Consider the following 27716-nt stretch of genomic DNA (forward strand, 5'->3'; position numbering starts at 1 on the left):
TGTTAGCATTAAATATTTCAGCTTGTAAAAGGTGGTCTGAAGCCCATCATAGGTCAGTTGAGAGAAATGTTATGATGAATTATCACGTCAATACTCGTTCACATCACTAAGGTGCAAGAATCAAATAGAATGACAATCATCTGCATTAAATGTACAAGCAATCATGCTATTTAATATAGATAAATTTTTAATACTTTATATTATATGCTCTTTGAATAACTTAATTTTAATATATTTTCAATACATATCAAGATGGATCAATGATCCAAATCCCCTTAGTTAAATCGATATATATACAAATTTAATAGCCATGCCTTAGATCATTAGCTCATTATGATGCATCGTTTAATAGTAGATTTCTTTCCAATTCTTCATGATTACGTGATTTATTCAATTTTCGTTATTAAATTTTATTGGACATCTTATTTATATCAGAATACTTTTTAATTTATATAAGTAATTGGACCGAGAATATGCATATTACTGACATCTAACTTCCTTATGCATGGTATGGACTATCATGAGAAAATTATTCATAAGTCCCTACCATGATGGTAATTATTTGCAAGTACATATTTCCTAGCCAAATTCAATTCATACATCAGGAAAAATTATTTTAAAATCCCTAATTGAGCATAATTTTATAGTTTCTGAGTTACAAACCTCGTATAAAGTCTTATAGGGAAAATTGTTACTAAGGAAAAATATCCATAAATTCCTAGTGAAAACTTTATTTACAAGTCCTAAATTGCAAACTTCATATGAAGTTGGTGAAGCGCGGATCTCATCTTGTTGACGTCCAAGAAAAATCATTTGAGTTCCTGTTTGGATATTACATGGTAACAAGCACCTAATTTGCAAATATCATATGATGTCAGACAGTTCCCTGTCAGTTTCTTTTGCAAAAACAGCTTACAACTGGGACAGTCATCACGATTTCCATTTACCATAGAAACCAAAGCCTAGGTTTAGCATCATGCTCCTGATCAAGAGACCTGCAACATAGCTACAGCTATAGAACTGGAACATATGCTGCTGAACAGTGCTCGTCAAGCAAGACTGCTAAAATTTAGTTTACCGTAAAGCCGACTGGTGTTAACCTCTGAGAAAGGCAACAAATGAAAACAGCTCTCCATTTGCTAGCCGCTACCAATAGGTTTTTGCACCGTTGCATCTTACTTTCATTAGCAGGGATTCTTGAAAGCATTTGTGAGGCATTACCATAAACTATTTCACCAACAATGACTGTCTGCAACTGTATGCATCACCAGTTTCGGTGTATAGTATATACTATACACAGTCTACATTCTCCCACTTCAGGGAACCTCAGAGGTAACAGACAAGTGCATTAACCCACCCTGAATGGAATATCTTAGGTTTGCTAAGATTTCCTGAAAGCCCTGTCACCATGCTCCTAATCAAGCTGAAAGAAGCAACAACCGGGGTGATAGAGCAACATTTTACAGTATAACAGGCACTCCAAGCCAATAGCCATGAATGAGAAAATGCAGTTAAACAAACTCCATTAAATTCTCATGCATGTCAAAGGAAAAAAACCTTCCAAAACACACGAACAGAATAATTTTACACTGCAACTATTTTTACCACCTAACAGGAACACCACACCAAAGCAAAGCCTAACGGAAAACACATAGTTACTTCATAAGCATCTATATACCTATGCCTGCTCTTGGTAACTATATATTTTCCATGCCCTGACCAAACAAAGAGAGAAGGAATTAAGGGCTGTCCAGTATAAAATAAGTTAACTCAAACACATAAATTCTTTTGTAGGAAAATAGAGCAGATCAGCAGCATACCTCATTGGTTAGCCATTCCTTAGACATTAAGGGTGAAAACAAGGGAAGAGAAAAGGTCAAAGACTGATTGCAGATTCTTCTGTCACCTCTGTGGTTGATCTGAACTTGAGGTTCCTGCAGGAGGCGGTGTGGACATGCTGCTTGCTGACCCATTCTCAGCAGGTGGAGCAACTCCCCATTTTCCTTCAGATTCTAGCGGCTCCAATACATGGACACCACCATCTGTCAGGCCTAAGGCAAATTGATTTGGTTCCGATGGATGGGCAGCAACCACAAGGGGATAAACAGTTGTGCTGGCATATAGAAACACAGAAATCAGCAACGCCCATCAGGAAACAACAAAGCCATAATCATAACCATTAGACTCGTCCTAGTTACATCAGGTGGGTTTATAATTTCCTTATTCACCAATTACTTATCATTTAGTTGTCAATTTCTACCACTTAAAACTGCTTTATTCTTAACCACCTTTTTCCTTGAATGCTAACCAATGGAATGGAGCAACAAGGAAAATAAAATGACCGTGTGAAAAGACAAGTGACCCATTCGATGAGTAAAAGGTAGCATGCATCATGAAATATAATAACATACAATAAATGTCACTACTGACAGCTGACTGATAGCAAAGAAATAGATCATTTCCAATATCTAGATAAAGATCCCAAATTTTGGCAACAAAAGAATGCCACAGCACCTACTGTGTCAATAGACTATATTCATCAGCCTGAATTGCACCAAAGAGCAAGAAAGAGGAAAAATTTTCTTTTATGCAAAATGATTAGCTGAAGTACTATTTAAAATAAATACCTAACACTGGCAGGGAGGTAAGCAACTGGAAGAATCCGACATCTCAATGTGAGGTTTGCAGCATTAAATATGCATATGGTTGCATCCAGGAAGCTAGCATATATCAACTGACTGTCACATGAAAATGTGGCATGCGAGATAGGTGCAGAACCTTCACGGGGGACCCACTAAAAGACAACAAAATCATCAGCATACAGAGGTATGAAGCCTGTATATTCCCGAATTTCCAAAATAAAAATACCTGCTTCAAGCACTCTAGCCTAGTGGTTTCGTATAAAGCAATCTGGGTCTCATGTACAGCTAAGAAGTATATCTGATCCTGATGGAACTGAACACGCATATCTGATATAGTGGATGTAATCCGCCCAGAGGGAATTTGCAAAAATCTGCTCCTTTGCTTTTCCCATCCATCAGTTCCCCACACACAAATCTGCAGGAGGAAACCCGATGTACCGCACAAATCAGCCAATATAGTGAGTGATGATAAAAGAGATGTTTCCAGTGCACCATGAAGGGAATTTCAGTCATTTACCTGAGCATCAGCTCCAGATGAGACCAACACATTTAATACATTTGAGAAGGCAAGACCGGTAATTCTTTTTGAATGGCCTTTAAGCTTGCTCTTGACCTGCATAAGATATAGATAGCTTAGGATCAGATGTTGCTTTCTCATCAGGTAGCACCATAAACAATGCCTTTAATGGAAATGGAGTACCTCATCAACTCGGACATTATAGATCTGAATTGTGGAGTCATCCATCCCTATAGCAATTATATTGTTGTCTTGAGGGTGGAACGCGAGAAATGTTGCTGCTGGTGGTGGAGGCATGAACGTTGTCATGGTCTGCACTCACAAAGGATAAATCAAAAATGGTTGATCTTAAACACAAGGCAAGATATTCAAACTTTGACATGTTTTTTAACAGCTTACAAACCTACCTTAAATGTCATCATGTTGAATAGGGAAATTTTTCCTCCTGATGCTGACATGACGTAAGAATCATTCTTTGACAAAGCAAAGCAGGGAACCGCTTCTTCAGGATTTGCATCAGTTATCTCATTAGTCATCAATATGCCACTCGGGGGTTGCCATAATTGAGGGGCAACACTTGCTGTCGCCTACAAATTCAAGCATTTTGGGGAAAAGCTATGACCAATATTTCCAATTCCTAAATAAAAGCTTGGTATGATGCAGGGCAAATTTTCATGTCAATTACCTTTCCACTAGAATTCCGTTCATTACGAGGCCACTTCCAAAGCAGATGAATAGCATTAGATGCTAGAGCCAAGATGGCAACTCCAGAATTGGTATAGATCAATCTTGAAATCTGTAATGGCAAGAAATCCGATCAGAACCTTCAGAATGTTTTTTACAATGTAAACAGCAAATCTTGAAGCCATAATAGTCCAAAAAAGAAAATAAGGCAAAAGCTAAGATATCTGTTTTTCCAGTCTGCTTGTATGGTGTGAAATAAAAACATGAATCAGAAATAAAGGATAGTGATCTAAATCAGCACAAAGCATGGGGCACCTTGATTCCATTTGGTTTTAGTCATGCATGGCCATAACCCACATTACGTCAGAAATGACAATGTGGATCTCAGAATTTCTAGATCTTACAATAATATAATCAACTTGATGATCACAACTTGATGATCAGGTCTGCAAATAGTAAAGATATGATTCGAGGTAAAACAAATGAAAAAATAGACAAAATTAAGCTAATAATTGCAAAAGCAAGTCCCCAAGCATAGGAAGCCTATTTTGGAGCACGGAACAAACTATGCAGAAGAGGGGAAGAAAACTAGAAAATATGCTGAAATCTCATATCTCTTCTTTAACATCTTCAGAATAACCAGTCTCCTACATATAAAAGCATAATAATTTAAACAATAAGAAACTTAAAATTTTTCTGCTCTACTAATTTAACTGTAGGGAGCATTCAATTTAGCCATAGGAGGTGGCTACATTTTGGCCAAAGGAAACATCATTCTGTTATATATTGGACATGTACATAGCTTGTCTTGTTTAACACTCAAAGTCAGGGATGAAGCTTGCAGCACCCAACATGTTTCTGTACTTGAATTTGCTTTCAGTCCCATCCTGTTTTCGAAAAATATTTTAATCTATGAACTATTATAAACTCCTTGTTTCCATGATTCATTCTCTTCTGCACTATTTTTCGTGCTTTTTCAAACTGTAATTTTTTCAACAGATGCCATTTAAATAACTGATGTCCTAGAAATTTTCATGAAGAATTTTTCCGATTCTTACATCTTTCTGTTTTTTGGTTGAGCTATCTCAAATTAGAAGATAACTGTCCATTCTGAAGATGGAAACATACAACTAGCAATTATGTAAGTCATGCATAAGAATGCTAGAGCACATAATTGATCAAACATATGCAGAGAAAATCCAAACTGAACTAATGTGCAAAAAAATCATGTGTTCACAAGTGAAAAGCAAATCAAAAAAAGATTCAAGTCTGCTTGATGGAGTAATAGCAATAAAACCAGTTAAAATTTCAAGAAAACTAATTATGCAGAGGGTAAAAAAAGTACAATATAATGAAACAAATTAAAATTAACATTAATATAATTGCTTATTCATTCTCATCGTAGCGAGACATGTGTCACTCCAAGTCTATAGCAAAAATACCAGAGTGAAAAGAAAGTATTACGATAAAAACTAGGATCACCTATGCCCTTATATATGGCAAGAACCAAATATAAAAACTTCAGCCTCAGCAAGTACATGCCTATAGGTCTAGCCTTAGAAACTTAAAAGATGCAAAAAAATGTAAGAAGCAAAAAGATTTGGCATCATTTATATGAATAATAGATCAACAGCACAGTTGCCAAACAGGAGTTGCACGCCCAGCACAGGCCAGTGTTCAAATGAGTAACTCCCTTAACATTATAGGAAACAAGTCAGAACCATACCTTGCTTGTTCTCAAATTATCAATGAGCCTCAAGGATCGACATTGAGTTGGTTCGCTGATTTCAGTAAGCTTCCAGATCTTCGATTTGTCCATGGATTCATCAGTTACTCTAGGTTTTACATCCACCAAGTTTCTGTTGTCTCCATTCTATCAAGTTGAATATACAGTTAGTGTCACAGAGTTTGTTGAATTTTTCAAATTCGAGCAGTGAATAATATGGCATAGATATATGAGCAATAAAATTATAATTTCACACAAAAGTCACATAACGGAATAAAGTGCAGGAGATATTAACAAACCATTCCAGCTATAGCCACAGCAGGAGAAGCTCTCTCCATTATTCCAGAACTCGTTGCAACAGCAGCAACAGCAGATAATGGGCTTATTATAGGCTGCATCATGAAACAATATTATGTGATAACAGTGATCCTTCTGCATGATATGTCAAGAAGACAAACAATAATCAGGTGTAAGAACTACCTTTGTTACTGACTCTGAAGCAGCCCTAGAAGTATCAAAAGAACGATTTTCAAATGTGCGCAACAAACGAAGTCCATCAGCATTTGCCAAGATTTTTATCCCATTATCATGTGTAGAAACAGCCAGCAATGTACCCTCTTTGTTGAAGCGTATCCGAGGACTTGCCTTCAAAAAGAATTTGAATATATATATCAGTTTGTGTTTTTTTCCCCAATGAGAGCTCGCTGAAATAAAAGATGAGATTCCACAAAATTACTTACTGGCAGACCACCCTCAGCATCAACAGTTGTCAAAAGATTAGTATTGTCCATATCCCAGAACTTAATTAAGAACTCATCACCAGCAGCCAAAAACCTATTCCTAGTGGTATCAAATTGCACAACACCCAAAGATCGTTTTCGAAATCCTTGATAGGTCCTCTTGACAGCTCCCTCACTTTCATTCCACTCTACAATGAATGATTCACCTTCTTTGCTGGTCCCACAGGAAAATAGCCTACAAAAATATATTTTTTTAAAAAAAAAACTTTAGTTGCTAGAAACTTTAGAATCACAGAGGCCTGCCCCCCCCCCCCCCCCCCCCCCCCCCAAAACAAGAAAAACTGCCAGCCCTGAAAATAAACCTGGAACCATCAGCACTATAAGCCATTGTAGTACACCAGTGACCTGGAGCATCATAATCCACTCTAGAACCCAAATTGTCATACAACCATGCCTTTATTTTTCCATCTAATGCTGTTGAAAAGATAAACTACATGATCAAGAAAAAAAAAAGCATCAACAACACATCAAAGATAATGAATATAGAACAAACAACAACAGAAAAGTTGGTTTTGTTAAACTTAATTTATAAATCATCAAAAGGATTTATTGCCTGAATGCTCTCCTTGTAGTGTGGGCAAACAGAATAAACAGGTGCCTCATGACCTTCAAAGGTATACAGTTTGGTACCAGTTGCATCCCATACCTGACATTTTACAGCTATTGTCACTAGGTGCTTTAAAAATATATGTTTCTACATACTATGTCACACTTCAGAAACCAACCTTAATTGTCTTATCATCCCCGCAGGTTATTATGCATAGTTGCTTATTAGGATGAGCAAATGCAATATCATTGACGCCACCAACATGAGCATCAATCTGAAACATGTAATGTAAAGAGAAGACATTAATAAAAAAGAAGCAACTGACTGAAATAAGCAGAGAAAGAAAGGAATTAACACAGGTAGTTCATAATTTTCATACCTCCAAGTGTTTTCTCATATCATCACCACTATGATAAGAATATATTTGTACGATATGCCTTGAATAAGCAACACCTAGAAAAATGGCAAGAAGGTATTGATATGCCAAAGTGACTGTGAATGTTACCATTCTTTTGGGTGTACATAAGTAGTATTGAAGAAGGAAATGTCTTGTTTTATAAGCTTACCAAACAAGGAGCCATCTGGGCTCCATATTACGCGGTTAACTGATACACTAGGATCCTTGACTAGAGAAGCCTGAGAATCATGGAATCAAATTTCAGATTTTTGCGACAATACAATAGTTAAGCATGTAACAGCTCAGGACAGTACTGCAATACATTTTAATATCATAGTGAAGGAACATACCTGCAGGGACATGGTACAAGCTTTAAGTTCCCAAACCTGGAAATGCCTTTGGATTAAGCTCTCCCCGGTACCAACATCCCACAATCCAATGTTGCCCACATTTGTACCAACTAAACCATGACAGAAGCACGAGAAATTCGAGCATGAGCAAGCAATTGCAGAAGAAGCTGCTGATTTTAAAGAACCCTTGAGGAAACCAAATATATGGTACAACTAAACAAGTTAAAATAACAAACCAAGGAGAATGGTTTGCTGGATTGGATGAAAATCCATGCTCATGGGAGTTGAGAGTTGACTCAATGTCCGTGCAACAGTTTTTGGCAAGTCATCCAGCGTGTACATAGCCTGACTATGATTCTGAGGATGCGTAACTGGCAATATATTTACAGGAAGATTTACCTGCAATGAATGTTGAGTCATAGGAAGGTCAGAATAACTAAATAAACAAGACCTCAATTCTAGATGATATTCTTTAAAAAAAACACTGCTAAGTAGAAAAAAATGGTAATATAATCAGGATAGAAGCATTTAACAAACCTCATCAGAAATCCCAATTGGCCTTGTTCTTTTGGACACATGATCAGAATCTGCTGATGTGTAATCTACAGCATGGTTGGTAGTCGGAGGTGTTCTTGGATGTTTTAAAATTGCAGCTATTAAAAAGATTTAAAAGAATCCGAAGTAACAAAACAATCAGTTTTACTGATGATATTAATATCTGTTGCATGTTGCAGTCATCTTCTACTACTAGCATAAATGAATAAGTGATGCTACCAGGATTTATAGGAGTATTGATTCCAATGGCACCACCAGAGACAGCTGGATGAGTTACAGCTGGTGGACTAGACATCCATCCAGCCAGTGGAGCAGGAACTGGTGCTGGCACAGGTTGGAAAGGCTGAAAACAACATATCAAGTATTTTAGATAGATGTGGTGAAGAGAAAGTAGCCTAAAAATTAACTTAGTTTAATTACCACATGTGTACCCCCCAATGGAGGAAAACCTCCTGCTTTAGGTATAGTTCCAAGCAGTGGACTATTTGCTGGTGATGGGGCCCGTGCACCATTTGGTTGTCCACAAGAATGATCGACAAAAAGGGTTTTAATATCAGGATTTGGCCTAGGGTTTTTGCAGAGCTGGTGCTGCCAGTTTAAGCTGTCCAATCACATGAGAAAATCAACTCCTTTCAAAACCCAATATAGTTAAATAATATGTTGAAGCCAAAATATCAGTTGCAGGTTAAATAATATTCTGAAGCCAAGCAACAGTGCATACAGTGCCCAAACAAACCAGCAACAAATTAAACATTAGCTTTCATATTCACTGTCAAAGGCAAGGTTTGTCGTATCAGTCAGTATTGGTGCGTACCAACCGTACCATATCGTATGCGGTATGGAAAACATACATATACTCGGTACGCCGAACCGGCTCCCATACCGTACGTACCGATACTATAATAGGATGGTACCAGTATGGAGTCTGGTACCGAGATGGCAAATCTTGGTCAAAGATTTGCAAATTGGAGAGCTTTTTTAAATATGTTGTTCATGAATGTAACCCCAATCTGATCATAGGGTTTGCTTTCCCCCTTCTCCCCTTTCACCTCTAGTACTCTCTCTGAATTTATCCCTCCCTTCTCTATTGTCCCCTTCAACACCCTCTCTCTCTCTCTCTACACTACAAAAGGACAAGACATGCCCTCCATCCCACCAACTCATCCTCTCCCTCCCTCCACCACCAACATCACCAATCCCCATCATCATCCACACCATCCACAAGAACACTCTCTGTGTACCATGATTGTTCCCCCTCCCTCCCTCCTCCATGCTTCAATGGAATTGGGGTCGAGCTGGTTTGGGTCAGGCTCGAGCTTGATACTTTACTGCCAATCATGATCTGGCAGCAAATTATTGGCCCGAGGCAAGGCTAGGCTAGGCTCAAGTCCGCAAATTTGTTGTTGATATCAAGCTATGGCCTAGCCCATACATATCCCAAAAACCCGACTATTGCATAGGTCTAGTTGTCAATTTAGCAAAAATGTTGATTTTTTAGTTTTACTTGGGTGATTTTGAAGTCGAGTTTCACGTGGGTAAGTAGGATAATTAATGTATTTTTAATGCCCAAGCACCCATTCCCCCTTTACATATGGGAATTTAAGTAGTAATTAAGTGATAATTCTTGTCAACAATATATAAATATCCAAAATTGCACTTCCTCTTCAATGATTTTATCCAAAACATCCAGCCGAACTAGTTGGAGATCAAGTTTAGTACTATGACATAAATCCCTGCATAGAACTTGAGTACTTAGAACTTCACTTTGGACACTTCTAAGCTCTCACACTTATGTGGCAACAAGCACACCTTAAACAGTAATAAAATTATCATTACCCATCTCTTAATCCATCTAAAATAAGAGTTATTTCAGGGTGTATCATGAAATGCTTATTTTATTAGATTTAAATTGAAAGGAAAGTGGTAAAAGTTACGGGTTTCCCCACATGTCTGCACATATCGGTCAGTTATCCATGTTTCTCATTTTTATACCTATATTATATTGACAAAAGATAGTTTTAAATCTTAGACATTCCTAAGAATGTCCAATAATATCAACTTTTCTTCCCACAATGCCCTCGGATTCCAATTTTAACACATAAGATGAAGCTCTATGACTTGCCACCCGAATCTTGCATTTCAATCTCGAGAGTTTCTAGCTCCAATTTGACAATCTCAAACCAAATCAATCTGCATCTATCTTTAGTTTTCCTTTATCAACATGTTGCTTAATGTGATTTTCCCATGCATCTCATCAAATTCCTTTCCTTTCTTATCTATGTTCTACCAAGATTGTTTAAAACATTGACATCCTAATCCAACATGGGAACCTTCTCTCCAAGGTAGAAGCGAGCCTCCTCATCCTTCCAAAGTATCCACCGCCCCAATTTTCCATATATGAATTATGCATTGTAATCCAACTATAGTTCCATATCTTAAAGTGGCTTCCTCTTATTTGAAATCAAATATCCAAAATAACTGCAAACCAAAATGCAAAGCCATCATTAAATCCCCCATCCATCCTATTGAATCTATTCATGGAATATTTCTGACTAAATTTTATGTTAAGTGTTAGCAAATGGGGAAAGTTTAGCTCATGGGTACATTTGAAGTAGGAATTGTGCACTGCATACCACGTGTGTGGATCATATATAATGGGCCCTAAATTGCATGATTTGAGCAAGTTGAAACATCACAATTCACAAGGCTATTGAATCTATTCTATGGTCCTCATGAAATGCTTTGCATGACAATTACTTTGCAAGTATTTCCAAGGTAAGTAGTATTGTAATAGAATAGAAGAAAGAATCTTGATCCTTTTTCTTAATTTCTTTATTTTTGTCATCTCTTATTTTTATCTTAAATTTGCTACTATCTTCCGTAAATTCTAAGCAAATTTAGAGAACTTTTGAAGTAGCAATTTGGTTTAGTGAAGGATTATCTACTTCTTTGATTTCTTATATATCACTTGTACATTAAGGTGGTTGCTGCAATTACGAAGTCAGGTTTATATTTTTTTACAATTTTTTTCTTTTCATGTTTCTACAACCTAGTTTTTTATTTATTTTAACTATCCTTTCATAACTATCTTCTAAAACTAAGATAATAAGTACAACACAATCCGTTGTATCTCTTTTTATGACGTGCACTGCACATGCTCAATTGGTTTGACTATAAAATTAAAGAATACCCTACTGAATCTCACCTTTGATTGATAAGTGTACGCAATCTGGAACTTTTTAGGCCAGGAAACTGCAGTTTGTCACGGAATAGAGGGTTTGCTTCAATCAGTTTCTTAAGCTCAATAAGCATTATTGCTCTTGCTGATTTGGTATCCCCATATTTAGAAAGCTGCTCATTCTCCCTGTAAAATAGGCACATTGCTGTACATCAAGCAATCATCCAATGAAAGTAGAAGAAATAAAAGAGTTAGACACAAAAACCTCGTACCTGAAGTTCTCTAGAGTCAGAAGTTGAGTAATTTCCTTAAATAATTCCTCGTTGAATGAGGCAAAGACTTTCAAATCCTTTACAAGGATGTCAACCGCCTTTCCTCGGTCATGCCTAGATGTAGAAATTCCATCAAAAGTTTGTCTAAAAAAGTTTTCACACGTGCTGTGAAAGAGAGGAAGGGAGGGGGGCAGAGGGATAGAGAGAGAGCTTCAAAGCATAGTACAAGAGACAGAAATTGTATGCACAGAGCTTACTTATCCAATGCTTCGAGGTACTTCTGCTTCCGAATTTCAAAGAAAATCTTCATTGAATAACGATTGTCGTCAACCTTGGTAAAACCGGAAAGGTACCGCTCGACTTCATCCCAATTCCCATTGTGCACTTCATCCTCAAAATACTTCATATTGAAATAAAAACCAGACTCCTGCTCGAGCCTGTAAAGCGAAAAAATAACCCGCAGTAACAACAAAGCAACGAAAAAGGCACCACAATTAACCGAAGATTGAATCTTTAACAAGTAAACGCACTTGTGAACAGTCTCCTTGAACTTCTCCTCATCAAGGAACTGCAGGATGAGAAAAACCAACTCTCTACTTAGAGAAGACATCTTGGCCCGTCAGTCTCCGCCTCCAAACCCTGAATCTTCACAAGAAAAGCAAAACAAATCAACAGATCTCGCAAAACCCATAAAACAAAGATAAAGATCCTATCTATGAGCACACCTCCCATCCGAAATTCAAGAAAAATACAAATTCAGTTCATCGGCACATTTCTGATGGAGTTAAAACCACAAAAGCCCAAAAACTCATGTTCCTGTTCACAGAAGAGATCTACTACGGAGACAAGATCGGGGGTTCAAAAACTAGGGTTTTAATGGATCGGCGTCGCGAGAATTGTTTCAAATAAGCGGATTCGATGAAGTAAACCATCGAGAAAGAGAAAGGCAGAGGGGAACAAAGGGGAAAAAAGCCGGAACTTCGAGACGAAGATTCCACCGAAAAGCAAGAAAAAAATTGGGGGCAAAAATCGAAGCTCACCTCCAAGAGCCGAAGGCCGGAGAGAGATCGATCCAAACCGGCGAAGACCAACAGCCAGATTGACCCCTCTCGCTATAATTAATGGATAAAGTAAAGAGAAAAATTCCACGAAAAATATCTCATCTGAGGCTCAGAGGTGACGGATTTATAGCGAGCGAAGACATGGCCGAGCAGAAGATACGCCGCAGGACTTATTAAAATTATAAGCACTCTGGCTTATAACATGTGATAGGCTATCATTGAACATATAAAGCAAGGTATTAGAGTGGGCCCCAAGTCAGCCGGCGACGTTTTGTCGACTTTACCGCCGCGGAATCTGCGACGCCGCCCGCATTAACAGCCGAACCGATCAGCTGTCTCGTTCTAAACTTAACATAATCGAACTATCCATTGCTAACACGAAACGTGTCCAATCGTATGCGTGTATTTGTATTAAGAGCCTGCGCTGTCCTGTGTTTGGACCGAGCGTGCCTCTCACGCCTTAAATGAGGAGAGAGGATTTGGGATGATCAGCTGAGTCCCTTCGAACATATTATAATCACAATAACCAACCATCATGTAACACGCACTCGATTGAGTGCAATTCTTTTTTTGTAGCGGAATCCGGTGTTTTGGAGTGAGAGAGCGTCTGGGGGAGACTGCGACAAAAGTGTCCGGCCAGGAGCATTTTATCTTCGGGCGTGAAGTTGCGGATAAATGCGATGACTGCCATTAAATCTAAGCTAGTGCCGGGGGCGGCGTCACGTGAAGGACAGTGGGCCCGTTTTGGGAGCGTCACCGGAGGAAATTAAACAACGGAATAGTTGAGATTCGTGCGACTTTTGTCGGACTTCTGAATAAAGATTTTCTCTTCTCGTTTTGTTTTTTAATCCTTGGGTCGCTGCCGTCACCGGCGGTGATCACCCGGATAAGATCAAACGTCAAACATTAATGGGTGCCGACCTTTTATTTATTTATTTATTTATTTTGTAGTGATGGGTGCTGACCTTTCAAGCTTACAAGTTGGATATAATCATTAATTATTAATCACATATTGGCTTTTTTTTTTTTTTTTTTGGTGGTAAACTAATCAAGTAGAAATATATCCATAGAAATTAGAAACTAAAATATTGAAAAATTAAGTAGAAAGATTTGTCGAAAAAATTATGATGCATATCCCGTATAATTTGTCATATAAGATGCCATCTAGTCAGTTGTACTGTTAGCTTCTTTGTAACTATGTGAAGTATTAGTTGATATCAGTGAGCGCATCATTCGCCAATAATACTGTAAAAATAGAAGAAGTCTTTTGTCGGTAGAAGATGGATCGAAAAGCTACCTAATGACCGTCATAGATTCTCTCAAATCTTTCTAGGCTGCATGCAATTCTATCATTAGGACTTTAGTATTCAAAATCCTTAACACCGTCTAGGGGGAGCCACAAGAAATTTTTTTTTTTCTCACGCTCACATCATAATTGGCCTTGAAAAAATAGGAAGGTGATGGCTCTTAAGAGAAGAAGTAAGGAAATAAGGAGAGCCATAGTTTACCCCTACTATCAAAAATCTTTTTGCAATAGTCATCCAAAGAAATTTATGAGTCTGAATGGAGGTTTTTAGTATAAAAAATATATACCAGCCAAAACTACTTGTCTAATAAGACGAGCTAGCCATGATCCATTGCATGGACCAAAAAATGGGCGACGGTTGGCACAAACATATAACCAGCCGAAAATTCAGAGTGTAGTTTTGGATTGGACGAAGATTATAGAAATTTTGTCGTCTCTCCTTCTCTCTTCGATGAGTCACAAAAGTGAGCTACGTAGAGTTGGGATCCTGCCGCCTCCCAAAAGGAATTAAGTGGAAGGATAACGGGATAAGTCTAGCGCGCCGGCCCGTGCAACGTGTCGTCGAGGAACGCGGAAAGTAGCCAGCTGTTTGGCCATCATTGGTCAAGGGTGCGCCCGTGGCTCCCCCCGAGCCTAAGCGCTTAAAGGGGCTCTGCAGTTATATTTTAGAAGATGAGGAAATAGAGAGCTACCGTTACACGACTGCAGGGGCATTCCTCGCTTTTGAAGAAATATATATATATATATATAAAAGGAGCGTTCCTCATTGGTACACGTTTGATTCGCGTGATGGAGTGTGGGTGAAAGGAACCGGAATGTGAATTCAATTGGAAGATAAGTTTGCGAGCACTCTCCAAAAAATCACTATAGCAGGAAAACACAAGATTTACTGTGCCAGTACCAGATCCTGTATCGATGCTATATCATCATAGTATGATATGGCACATGGTACACTTGGCGGTACTCGATACGCCTACCGGCACCGGTACCGTCCGGTACTGGACTGGTACCATCCGGTACGGTATGGTACGACATATCATGGTAAAATGCAAGCAAAATATCGAGTAGATGAACTGTTAAGATGCAAGTTGCAGATCAACAATAGCCAAGACCTGTGCAACGGATGGATGAATACGGCGAAAGTAGATCAATTATTTTTTCATACCAAAGATACAATAGCCAAGACCTGGTAGTTTGAAATGCTTTCAGACCTATACGGGCCCAATCCAATGGCCAATGTGGCGAAAGTAGATCAATTATTTTTTCATACCCAAGATACACCCAGAAATCTTATGATGGAGGCTGGGACAAGGTTAATGGAAGAGAAATTAGTTGACTTAAATTATTTTTTTAAGTTAAATTGGTTGTGCTAAAAAAATAAATTAGTTACCAGCATCAGCTCACTTTTACCAGTTGTCCATTAGAATGGCCCTTATGTTAACACGAAGGATGGCTATTATTTTGACCCAGGCTGTGGAAGTCTTTTCTATGACTCCATCGACTTTATCTGAGTTGGCCAGAAATATTTAGGATACCTTTTCTGCTGTTGCAGCGCCTAGGTATGCTTCTCTTTCCTGAATACGCCCACCTCCTGATTATCTTAAGGTGAATTTTAATGGCGGTATGACGATGGATAGAGCTTCTGGTGGGGTAGGCTTTGTTGTTAGGGACCATTATGGTAGATGAATTGCAGGTGGTGGCTTGATTGTTGTTGGGGCGGAGCTACGGGCTGCTTGGGAGGGCATCCGGTATACGAGATGTGTGCTGGGTGTCGACAAATTGTGCATTGAGGGAGACTCTGCTACGGTGAGATTGGATATGAGGAGTGGATAGATATGGCGACGGTCACCCGTTGATTTGGGAGATTCGCAGATTGGTTCAGAAGATGTTCACAGTTCTAATTGGTCATATGTTTCGTGAGATGAATAGAGCTGCGGACTGGGTAGCCTCATACGTGGCACGTCACTCTGGGGATGTCATCTGGACGAGTTTAACGGGTGTTCCCCACCTATTGAATTGTTTACTTTTCTTTGATTTGGCAGGATGTACTCAAACTTTGATTTAATAGAAATGAAATACCGTTTTGAAAAAAAAAAGGGATGGCTATTATTTTTAATAATTTTATCATTTATATAAATAAAGTGATATTTTCAAATCATAGAGACAAATTATTTCATCCAGCAATGGTGTAATTATTGTTATCTCTCATTATAACAAGAACGAAAGATAACAACCTGGAGGGCTGAAATGACAAAAAACTACCGTTGTCTTGGCATATCGAAACCTACCTGAGCTGATTCTGCTCTTTTATCTTCGTGTACTTTTTTTTTTGTTTTTTTTTTTTTGACGCTGATGGTAGAACTCACTTGGTTCCAAGAAAGCCCGCTATATTTATACACGCGGCACCAGCGTTCCCACGATGGGGATCCTACGGCTATAAAAGAGAGGGAAATCTCATCATCAGAGCCGCGAGCACTTTTAGACGGCTAAAGCTCGAACGCCAGCAGGTCTGTCTTCCCATTAGCGAGGGCGGTCTGGAAGTGCAGTCCCTTTTGGAGAGGCATGAGGCCCTTGTCCCTCGGCACGCAGCCCGTTTCTTGTTAGAGCCACAGGGGCTCTGGAGCCGGGTGATGGCAGCCAGATATGGACGAGGGGGCTCTGAGGTGGCACGGAGTGGCCGCCGAACCTCCTTTATGTGGCGTGAGATTGGAATGTACTTGCCGACTGTGTCGGCTAACACCAGGTGGCTGATAGGCGATAGATGGAGCATCGATGTGATCGGTGATCCGTGGGTGGATACCTTTTCTTTGAGATGCTGGCCGACAATGGTGGATACTGAGGCAGCAGAAGGGCTCCGGGTATGCGACCTCCTAGCACCAGGGAGGGCAGAGTGGGACGAGGCCAGACTACATCAGTCGTTCGGGGCACATTTTGCTGAGAGGATTCGCTCCCTCCCAGTACCAGGATGCGAGGGGCCAGACGTCCGGGTATGGGGCACCTCATGCAGGGCCAGTGTCAGGCTGGGTGATCTGTCCCGGGTTATCCAACGGGAATATGAGCAGGGACCGTACTGCGCCTGGATTTGGTGGTCCGAGCTTCACCCGAGGGCAGCACTCTTTTTGTGGAAGGTGATGGGGGATCGCCTTCCGACGAGAGCAGTGCTGAGTAGGCGTGGTTTGGGGATTCCTGCGGAGTGCGGGGCTTGCGGTGTAGACGAGTCTGTGGACCACGTACTATTTCGGTGCACTTGGGCGAGGTCGACATAGCAGTGGACAGGTATCTCGAAGGAGGCATGGAGGGAGAGGAGACTTTTTCTACAGATGATATGACAGTGGTTGGCCAGTTCCGGGACATGTCAGGAGGCCATCTGAGCGACTTGCACAGCCCATCAGATCTGGCTGGCAAGAAACGCTCGCACCTTCGGCGAGCGCAGGATGTCGCCGAGGTTTGTTGTGGAGTCTGCTCGTGCACTGGCGATGGAGTCCAGACTCACCATCCCTTCAGATACACTCTTGATAGCTCGGGACATCTGGAGTTCCTTCTCTGCTCAGGCAGCTCCTCGGACGGTGTTTTTCACCTAGGAGCCCCCACCTCTGAGTTTTCTCAAGGTCAACTTTGACGGGTCGGTTTTGGATGGAGGTACGCGAGGCGGGGCAGGCTTCGTTATACGGGACCCTCGGTCCAGGGTAGTGGCAGCGGGCGGTTGCCGGTTGTTCGACATATCAGTTTCAGGGGCGGAGTTGCGAGCTGCCTGGGCAGATCTTCGCCATGCACGGCAGGTGCTGCGGGCTAGCTTGATCATCTTGGAGTGCGATTCGACTACAGTTATTGGGTGGATCCGGCGGAGACCGAGTGGTGAGAGCACAGACCACCCTCTGATCCGGGACATTGAAATGATGGTGAGGAATGGCGCAACCTTTAAGGCCAAGCATGTATTCAGAGAGGCCAACAGGATTTTCTTTGTCTGAATCTATAAGTTATGATCTGATCTTCATGTATATAGCAATAGTTGTATTAGTTGGTGAGAGACAATTAATTGATCCTTTCATATGAAACCAAGACCACACCAACTTACACAGCGATTTGTTTGAGGACTGACATTATGCCTTGACGCTCAAAATGATAACAATGGTACCAGGCGAAAGCTGACAGTAGGGAGAAATTTTCTCTATTCCGGAAATGGAACAATTTGTTTGAGCTATTATTGTTTTTATATTTTTCCTTTCTTGCTGATTGTTTATTTTGATTTGGAATCACTTTCTAAGACCTCCTTTATGATAAATTAGGACTACCAGTTCCTCCTTCTGTTATTTATGGTCGTCTCTTCCTGACATTTGTGATATTGCAGTTGTATGCTGGAGAACATCTTCTATGAGGTAAAGAGCAAATTTGAGACAGCCCTTGGGATCCTACAAAAGGAAAAGATCACGATTGATCCTGATGATCCTGCAGCAGTGTCTCAGTATGCAAAGCTTATAAGGACTATTAGAGAAAAGTAAGACTTTTGTTTTGCTTTTGAAGAGTTATTAATTGATGAATCTTGGTTATTAATACAGCGGCACCTTGTTATTGCGCTCTGGTTTTAAGAACTGGTTTATTGCACTATGGTTTTAAGTTTGAAGGATTTATAGCTTTTTATAATATTGTCTTCATGCAGGGCGGACTTATTCTCAGAGTCTCAACGAATTAAATACAGCATTGAACAACAGACAAAAGGCATTCCTGATGCTCGGACATATTTGTTGACACTACAAGAGATACGAATCAAGTATATAGTGCTATTTTCTTCTTGATCTGGTTTTGTTATTCTTGATTAGTTTCTGTTTTAGATTGTTGGACTCTCCATGTGCATAACTTATCCTTAATGCTGACCTAAGTTAATTGGTTAACTATTTTTACATGTATTAATATATATTAGTAATGGATACATTAACTAAATATTACCATTTTTGCATATCGTTGTGTGATGTATGTGTGCTTCCATATGAGCTAGTTAAAACAGCAGCTCATTGGAAAAGTTACTGTTAATTCCTTTTTCTTTGGTTAAAAAGGTAGGCTTCTTAAATTGTTAAAGAAGTTGAATTAAATTTGTCCAATAATTTAATTTTAAAAAAGTACAATATTTTGAAGATAGGAATAAGATTGTAGAGGCTAGGACATGCATCAGCATCCGCATGCAATCACCAGTTAGTTGGCACAACAATGGTGTGATATTCTTTAGCCTTGCTCGAAATGGTTGTTAAGGGGATAGTGTTTTTATGAATGAAGATGATTTCCTTGGGAACAAAGGCATATGCCTTTCACTGTGACAAGTTGCAGCAATAAAATATCAAATACATGTCAATGATAATGTTTGGTATGAACCAATTTAGCAAGATTTTAAACCCAATAGTTTCCAGTTAAGCCTTCTTTCCCTAGTAACTTTGCATATATAATCATTTCTAGAGTCAGATACACTTGAACATTGGTTAGTAAGACAGAGATAAATCCAAAGTCTTCTAAAGCACGAGAAAATGTAGAATGTTTAAGCAGTCGGCCTTGGGTGTCTTTGAAGTGTCTTCTTATAGTATTACCAGTATATAACTAATACAATAATCAGATTCCACTCATTTACTGGTTGAGATTTTATTTCAATTAGTTCTTTTATGTATTTTAGAGAAGAACATAATACATGGGCTTTGTAAATTGACAAAACAAAATTGATCATATTCCTCTTTGTGTATTTGTCTGCATTTGTTAATCTTTTTCATTTCATTGGATCCAATGTGATGAATTTTTTGTTAGTGTGCTTCAAAAATTTATAGGGATAAAACTATATTTAGATGGTTCTGTAAGAAATCTATCATCTTTTCTTATTATTGGAGCCTTATAAAGTTCATTTTTTCAGGAGTGGCCTCACTGATGACCTAGGTGCTGAGGCTATGATGATGGAAGAATTAGAAAGGGTTGAGAAAGAGATTAAGAAGCCTCTTATGAGGTCTGACAAGAAGAATATGGGTCTTCTCTTAGCTGAGTTTGACAAGACCAACAAAAAGTAAGTGCTGCATGTGGAAAGCTCATATATGATCTATTCTGGTGCAGCAATGTTGTCATTTCATTCTTGCTTGAGCAACTTGTGCTCTTCCTTTTTCTGATGCTTATATTTTCTTGTTCCTATTGTAGATGCTACTTTTTTATTAGGTGTATCACTTATTTGTGCGCACGTACATGAATGCACACTACAGGACCTCAGAAAATTATTTATTATTTGAAGATATTGTACGTAGAAATTGCTTTCACCATGTTATTAATGTTATAACCACTCCGGTTACATCGTCAAAGAATTATAGCTTTATAAATGCTAAAATTCATATCCGAAGGTCATAAATTGCTCTTCTTTTCCCTATTTACAGTTCGAAGACAACCTTTTGATGTGATTTTTTGCTTCTTACTTGATTTCTGTTTTTGCAACTTTGCATTAGACTTGGCATTAGAAAGGAAGATCTTCCCAAGTATGAGGAAGAGCTGGAACTGAAAATCGCTAAAGAACAGTTGCAGGAGCTAAAGAAGGACGCCCTGGAGGCAATGGAGACCCAGTTGAAGAGGTTTGTTGTGTCTGCGATATTAATAGAAATTTTTGTTCATCTGCATTGGAGTATCTTATGCATATGATGCATTTGGACGTATGGACCAAAATTTCTATATGCGAGGTACTTGCTGTTGGGACTCTTTCAGCCCAAACTCATAAACAGCCATTAGAGATTTCATTGCATTGGCTGTTGTAGCAGTAATTAGTTTGTTGTCTGCATCGCCTTAAATTTAAACCTGAATACAGGAAAACATATTTGTATATATAAAGTTCATTCAGTCTAGTATGACATGCACCAACAGATTACAAGTGCATATAACCATATATTTCGATGGGTTTATAACAACTGCATTCATTGTACACTTGCTTTGTATGTCTTTTATACACCGACCTTGCTCATTTTCTTATAATCTGTATCGACAGGGAGGAATTCAAGGATGAGCAGATGGTTGATGTGAAATCACTGGACATACGGAACTTCATCTGAGATTAATGTCTTCTATGATCCAAATACCAATGGTTTTGTCTCTTTCTTTATCTTCCCCGGTGTTTCTAAAAAGTTTGTTGCTACCAGCAGCAATATTGGGGAAATGCTGTTAACTGGCTTTCTTTAGTCTGTAATAATATAGCAGCCAAATATGCCGCCTGTTGTGCCTCTGGGAGCCAGACTTTTGGTTTTTTGGTTCAGATATGGTTCCTTCAAAACATAAATTTTGGATTTTTTTTTAATTTTTGGGACTTGCAGGCCAGTGATCAAAAAATACATAAAAATCTGAACTGCCTGTTATCCAAGAAAATTTCTCAGGGGACAATAACAAAAATCTGAGCCAGCGTGCGAGAGAGAGAGAGAGAGAGAGAGAGAGAGAGAGAGAGAGAGAGAGAGAGGGCCATGGTCAAAGTTGCAATGCTGCTAAGAGAGAAACACAGATTAAGTGCATTTTTAAACTGATGGTCTTCACAACATAAAACGACAGACCAATGACGCTGAAACTTAGGTTGAAGGTAAATAAAATGAGAGTCTAGCAATGAGTAAAGGAGAAGCAATGCAAAACCATGAGTATAACAATCGAAGATCACAGGGACAAGCCCTGAAACATGAAGTATGACAAGGGTAGTTGAGTCTTCATGGCAACAATTTCCACTCTGAGAAAAGGATAGGGCCCAAGAAATTGATTCAGACAGCAGAAGATGACCTGCTTGATCCAAGTATGATAAGAAGACAAAATATAATTCCCAATTCCTCAAATATGTCTTACCTTGCATAAAATAAAATTAATAAGAAAGAGTCCCATGCATGTAGCGGAAAAGTGAGGTAGATTATACATCATGAATCATAAGTTTTGTATTTGTTGAAACTCATAACTAATGTTCACTTGAGACTTGCATCTTAACAGAAAACCACAACATAAAGATCATCAATTTATAGAAATAGGTCTGACAGACAAACAACTTCAGGATTCATGCGCTACTGATGCAGTTTATTAAAAGCTATATGTAAAATAGAAAACCCAATTCAAGATTATTAAACACAGGATTCGCTGCAATTATTGAAAGCTTAAAAAAATGATACAGGTAAGAAAAAACTTGCAGAGGCCTATTATGATTAAACATATAATTTTCTTCCATCTTCAAAAATTAATTTCACTAATACTTAATCAATATTTTAATTGTATCATTTCCAATATTTGATCAATGAATCATGATCTTAGTACAAAGATGTAACTCACATTTAGGTAGGTACGATACATCAATCTGTAAGGAGCTTCTTTCGCAAGATTAATGAAATCATTCCTTCCAAGGAGATAGTGCTCCTGATAACTGCATGATATGTAGGTGTATCAAACCATTACAACCAGGAACAAGTACCAAACCAAACCGGTAGCCCAGAGACAGATAGTGCTCGTTAAGGTCATCTGCAATCAATGCTGTGAGCTCCGAGGCTGCCGAAATGATCCACTAGCATAGAGCATTTGGTATACAGGCTTAATTCTCACAGTCAAAATTATGCTCACCAATGTGCCCAAGATACAGACCCCAGCTAGAACTAGAAATGTGAGCCTAAAGCAATTAGGCCCCAAGCAAGAATTAGTTGAAGCATCAAGAAAACCTGGGTTCTGCTTTGCTGCTTCAATATCATACACATACCCTGCAAGACCAGCTGAGAACAGGAGAGCCCCAAGGGGATTTCCTAACAACATGAAATTATATATCAATCCAAAGTGCTTCAGCCCGAAGAGTTCAGATGCAGTCGGCACCATGACAGAGAATTGGACCCCATAGCAGATACCAAGTAATGCAGTTGAAGCATAAAGGGTGCCATTAAATCCATAAGCAAAGAGAAGGTAAGCTATGATCATGACAACTTGTGCGCATGTCATCCAAATGGGCCGAGGCAACATTTTTGACCTGCAAAAGATAAAATCTCAATTGATCCTTTTTTCTTAAAGTAAAAGAAGGAAAATCATGCAATAAGACCTTGATAAAAACACTTGACACATCGGCCATATTTTATTATATATAGCTGCAAAAATATTTAAAAGGGCAATAAAATGAAAATGGTTCAACCTGACAAAGTACTCAGAAACAGCACCCCCACCAAGACGACCGACGAAATTGCAAAAGCTGAAAAGGCTGAGCAAGATAGTCGTATCATCAACACCTGCTGCAATCCCAATTTGTGCTAGATTATTAAGCACAGTGACACCCGATCCAACCCCAACAAAGTAAACCAAAAATAGAAGCCAAAAATCAGCCTTAATTAAAGCTTCTCGGAATTCAAAATCCTCTCCCCTCTTGGGTCTTCTCTTCTTTTTCACAGCTCCCTCTCCCTCAGCCAAAAGCATATCCACATCAGAAGCATCATCAGCCTCCTGAATATTCATTGTTGATGAAGATTCGCCCAGTAGTGGTTCTGATTTATCTGCAGTTAAACTGTCTGATGAACCAGATGGGCCAAGAGCACCATTTTTTTTGCGTTTATTTGGATAAAATGTCATCTTCAGGGGGATCGCAAGGGGAGCCAGGAGTAACAGAACCATTATACCAAACAAAGTATAGGTTACAGCATTACTTAGTGAGACAACATCATCCAAGACTGTAGTAGACAGGAGATACAGACCTAGCAACACACTTGAAATTTGGGTAAACAGGAAATGCCCAGATTCTGATGAGTCCTCCTCTAAAGATGGTGTGCAAGGCCTGATGAAATACATCATTACAAGGCATATAACAGGCAGTCCTAGTGTAAGAAACAGTAACAGTTTTGTAGATGAGTCATGCAGCACTCCAGTATATATTTCGGTGTACACTGCAGCACTAAGCCCAACATAACCTTTGAGAATGCCAGCCACAGTGCCCCTGCTAAGAGGGAAGTTCCGCATGTTGGTAACGAGAACACCTGTGCCCAACCATGCACTACTATTGGTGGCGATACATAATGCAAGCCACAACTGCCATAACATCAGAAACAGTCATACTTGTTACACAGCAGTGGTAACAGAATTTTAAAACCCAATAAGCAAAGGTCTGAATCTGAGATAGGAGGCAAGCTTGCGAATAATGTCACAAACAGTTGATCAGCACATTGCAAGAAAATCAGCTAGCTAAATTTATTGTGAGAAAAGTACAGGTTCATTCTTGTTATTAGAGGAGAGCCAAATCCAGAACGTCTATCATAAATTATTCAAAGAATCGTAAGAAATAATTAAATAAGCATCAAAAGATGTATGTATCATATAATTAAGGTAGCTTCCAATTTTAGATTCCATAATTCAATTTTCATTATATATATATATAGTCCTGAAAATTGACTGTTTGGAAATTTTAGAAAGTACGTTTGCCATTTTTACTATGGTTTTTACAATTACTTTCCAAGGATTTATTGAAACAAAAAAAAATTCACAATGCAACATCAATGTTATTTCTAAATATCATGCTTTCTTCTCACGCCTCATGAATACTGTGCCACGCAACTGCAGACAAAAATTTCACAAAAGCTCATAATGAGCCTTGCTAACCAGTATTTTGGAAATTTTTGGAAATGTCTGCCATTTTTACTATGCTTTCTACCACTATTCTCTAAGTAATTTACTAGAAAGGTGTTGCACATTGCAATGCCAACGTGATTTTTAAACATCATGCTTTCTTCTCACACTTCATAAATACTGTGCCTCCTAACTACAGACAAAAATTACACAAAACCTCAATGAGGTTTGAATAGCCTTTAACTAATGTGTCTTTAGTATTCACTTTCATGAGCTTCTCTCACTTAATTTCTCCAAGCAAAATTCTCCCTTGTTTTCTTCCTCTTAATCTGCCTCTACTCTTCCCAGTCATCTCAGTCAAACAGGAGATGATTCTTAGTCACTGTCAAATATGAGATCCATACATTAATCTCATAACAACTCATGACCTCACCTAAAAAGATTAGCCGGATGGTATTTTTTGGGTTCCTTAGTCCTGTATAAATACCCAAGATCTCTCAGGCGAATAGTCGATATGGGACTAAACACATGCCCGCACGGGTCCTCACGAATCTTCTCTCATAAGAAATGTAACTTTGTGCTGTCTAATTGTTCTACCCTCCCCCCCCCCCCCCCCCCCTCCCTCCCTCCTGCTTCTCTTCTTTTATTCACTTTACAGTAATTGCTTTCTCTTGTTAATTGTCATAGTTTCTTACCCCTTGCTTCCTCAAGATCTGCAAGTAAAGCTACCCTACTTTGCGATGCATCTGTCTTATTTCAGTTGCAGACACAAGGTTTTTGCGCTCAGCTGGGAAAAAAGAACCATGGAAATAAACATTTTTAATTTGGATCTTTATGGCTTCCCCTACATGAGTCTTGACATAATATCAGGCAGATTCGGGAATTGTTTCCAATGTCTACCAACCATCGTTTTCATTGCACCATACTGGAAATCATCTGCATTTCTGGTGCAAAAAACAGGTGAGGTAGATAAGCTATCGAAGAAAAGATCAAAGCACTCAACAATGTCCATGGAGAAAATGGATGCTCTCATGTGCCTACAGGTAGCTTCTCGCATCTCTGGAATGGCAATCAGAAGTCATAAGGCTGCTGTGGCAAAATTCAAAGAGATCCAGATATGGTTTCCAAACAGCCGTGGATTGCAGAATTAATAACAGATCACCAAGAAATTTGATAAGTCAAAATGGATTATTTGACCACTTCCTGAAAAGCAAGGCTTTCCATAGAAATAGCGATCATCATCTATTCATCTTGAGCATGGCGCATACAAAGTACCATAACAGTCTTGTAGACTTGAGAAAATTAAGGCACTAGTGCCAAAGCCATTTTTAGTTAGAAACCTTCAACCAAGAGAAACTTGTTTTGGGAATAATAGTTTTACATATTAAATTTTATTGAAATCGTTTGTGGAAAGAAAAATTGCAATGGAATTTATCTTATTTAACAAGCATGACACTAGATCCATTCAGACATTTAAGTCCCTGCAGCAAATGCTTTATGGAGTGGAAGTATGTATCTGGTTTCTTCTACAGATGATTTTCAGAGAAAACACTTTATAGGGAAATGCACATGTGCTTCCTATTCTAGAGCAGGGGAAGGCTGTGATTAAAAAGTAGACATGATGAGAAGATTAAGAAGCTTATATCATTTAATGGTGGAGAAAAATTTTCAGCTGAGAAGTTCATAGTAATGAAGGCATCTTCTGACACTATGCACACCAAGGGATGCTCAAGCAATGTTTTATATCACATAAATCAGACCTTAATGGATGAAGCACATGGTAGAAGATTTCTTCTGATCTTTTGAGGACTTACAAAACAAACTCTAACACCCCAACTTATTCTAGCTAACCTGTTGATTAGCAATTATCTGCGAGTGGTTTCAACAATACAAACACAAAGAGGCTATTACACTGAATGCTACCACCACCCTAGCAGGAGCTTACAATGAGATGCATACATCATTCATATCTTTCTCCACGCACAAAGAAACAGGCTTTTCAAAGCAAAATGGAATCTTAATCAAATCAAGCAGCCGGGGGAGGCAAAAAAAAAAAAAAAACAATTCCTCAAAACAAAACCCCCAAAATCAAATCTTGAAACGAGAATTCATCAAAAAACAAAGAAAGAAAAAGAAAGCATGCACACATCCATGTCCGGGAGTACAATAAAAGATCATGAGTAAGAAAAGAGAGGCTACGCACCACCCAGTAGGGCAAGCCGGAGACGGTCTGGGCGACGGCGAGCCAGAGGACGCCGAAGCCGAGGAAGCAGGAGGCCGCGCCGATGAGGAGGACGAGCCAGGGTGGGAAGCGGTTGCAGACGACGCCGGCGATCATGCCGAAGTTCTCGCCGACATCGTTGGCGACGCCGAGCATGCTGAGCTGCTGCTGGTTGTATCCCAGCACCGACTTGAGCGTCGGTGAGTACAGGGGGAAGTTGTAGGCGCTGCCCGCCGCCACCTGCACCCACACCGCCGCCGCCAGCCCCACCCACGGCGGCCGGCTTCCGGCCTTCACCGCCGCCGGCATCTCTTCGTTTCCTCTTCTCTCCGACCTCCTCCTCCTCTCTCAACTCTCTCTCTCTCTCTCTCTCTCTCTCTCTCTTCGGCCTTCCCGTGCTCTTTTTTTCCTCTCTGTCTATATATATATTTGGAAGTAGGCGAAAAGCAAGCGAACACAACCAGTACAGGATCTGCTCGTTTTCCTCAGGCGTGAAAGGTGATGGGATTTTATATTTCTCCTGTCTCTCCCACAAAGTTGTGAAGAGTCCGGAAGATCTTGATGGGGATTTGAGAGCAGAGTCGGTCGGTTAACATGTGTCTCGTCCTGTTTAGTGTTTATTGCCAATTAAATAAAATAATAAACATCAACACTCCACTCCCTGCAGCTCCCATGGCTTGGTTCACAGATGCTGAGATAGTGACTGTAAGGCTGCACCATCAATTCTTATTTCTGGCACCTAAGGAATGAATAGGGCAGCACTGCTCAGTAATGCTATCCATCAACTTTTTAATTAACTGTGAAAGGGTTACAATAGCATATGCCATTACAATCATTTTGGTAAAAAGTAAATGAGTTCAAGTTTATGATCTATCTTTGATGGTTTGAATGAAAGAGATTGGTAGAGTG

The 27716-nt window shown here is 39.3% G+C and overlaps 3 protein-coding genes across 5 annotated transcripts; 1 reads left to right on the forward strand and 2 right to left on the reverse strand.

Annotated features, from left to right (window-relative positions):
• Positions 1–614: 614 nt before the first annotated feature.
• Positions 615–12901, reverse strand: LOC103723843 (protein TPR3-like). Of its 3 annotated transcripts, none has more exons than XM_088706309.1 (27): positions 12709–12849; positions 12199–12313; positions 11926–12105; positions 11669–11782; positions 11424–11582; positions 8639–8819; positions 8438–8561; positions 8201–8316; positions 7900–8062; positions 7664–7773; positions 7483–7552; positions 7296–7369; positions 7095–7190; positions 6923–7015; positions 6672–6799; positions 6310–6544; positions 6050–6214; positions 5869–5961; positions 5570–5716; positions 3845–3955; positions 3567–3746; positions 3343–3471; positions 3160–3255; positions 2869–3057; positions 2628–2794; positions 1821–2113; positions 615–1423 (listed from the first exon to the last, which is right to left on the reverse strand). In XM_088706309.1, exons 2-26 carry the CDS (start codon positions 12276–12278, stop codon positions 1903–1905), a joined length of 3411 nt encoding a protein of 1136 aa, XP_088562435.1. In that variant the 5' UTR covers positions 12279–12313; positions 12709–12849; the 3' UTR covers positions 615–1423; positions 1821–1902. The 3 variants fall into 3 exon arrangements, with proteins under 3 accessions (XP_088562435.1, XP_088562434.1, XP_088562436.1); XM_088706308.1 differs by lacking the exon at positions 615–1423 and adding an exon at positions 1499–1715 and having other exon boundaries at positions 12709–12901; XM_088706310.1 differs by lacking the exon at positions 615–1423 and adding an exon at positions 1499–1715 and having other exon boundaries at positions 12199–12307; positions 12709–12844.
• A 5121-nt stretch (positions 12902–18022) lies between these two features.
• LOC103723844 (putative ATP synthase 24 kDa subunit, mitochondrial) lies at positions 18023–21332 on the forward strand. The gene is made up of 5 exons (XM_008814908.5): positions 18023–18530; positions 18693–18803; positions 19923–20069; positions 20497–20619; positions 21027–21332. The coding sequence occupies exons 1-5, from the start codon at positions 18388–18390 to the stop codon at positions 21088–21090; spliced, it is 588 nt and encodes a 195-aa protein (XP_008813130.1). The 5' UTR covers positions 18023–18387; the 3' UTR covers positions 21091–21332.
• A 910-nt stretch (positions 21333–22242) lies between these two features.
• LOC103723845 (protein NUCLEAR FUSION DEFECTIVE 4) lies at positions 22243–27500 on the reverse strand. Its single transcript, XM_008814909.5, has 3 exons — positions 26790–27500; positions 23169–24052; positions 22243–23009 (listed from the first exon to the last, which is right to left on the reverse strand). Exons 1-3 carry the CDS (start codon positions 27114–27116, stop codon positions 22523–22525), a joined length of 1698 nt encoding a protein of 565 aa, XP_008813131.2. The 5' UTR covers positions 27117–27500; the 3' UTR covers positions 22243–22522.
• Positions 27501–27716: the final 216 nt, after the last annotated feature.

This window comes from Phoenix dactylifera, chromosome 11 (assembly GCF_051530095.1).
Source record: "Phoenix dactylifera cultivar Ajwa chromosome 11, Ajwa_hap1_PhDact_Kaust_v1.1, whole genome shotgun sequence".
Taxonomy (NCBI): Eukaryota; Viridiplantae; Streptophyta; class Magnoliopsida; order Arecales; family Arecaceae; genus Phoenix; species Phoenix dactylifera.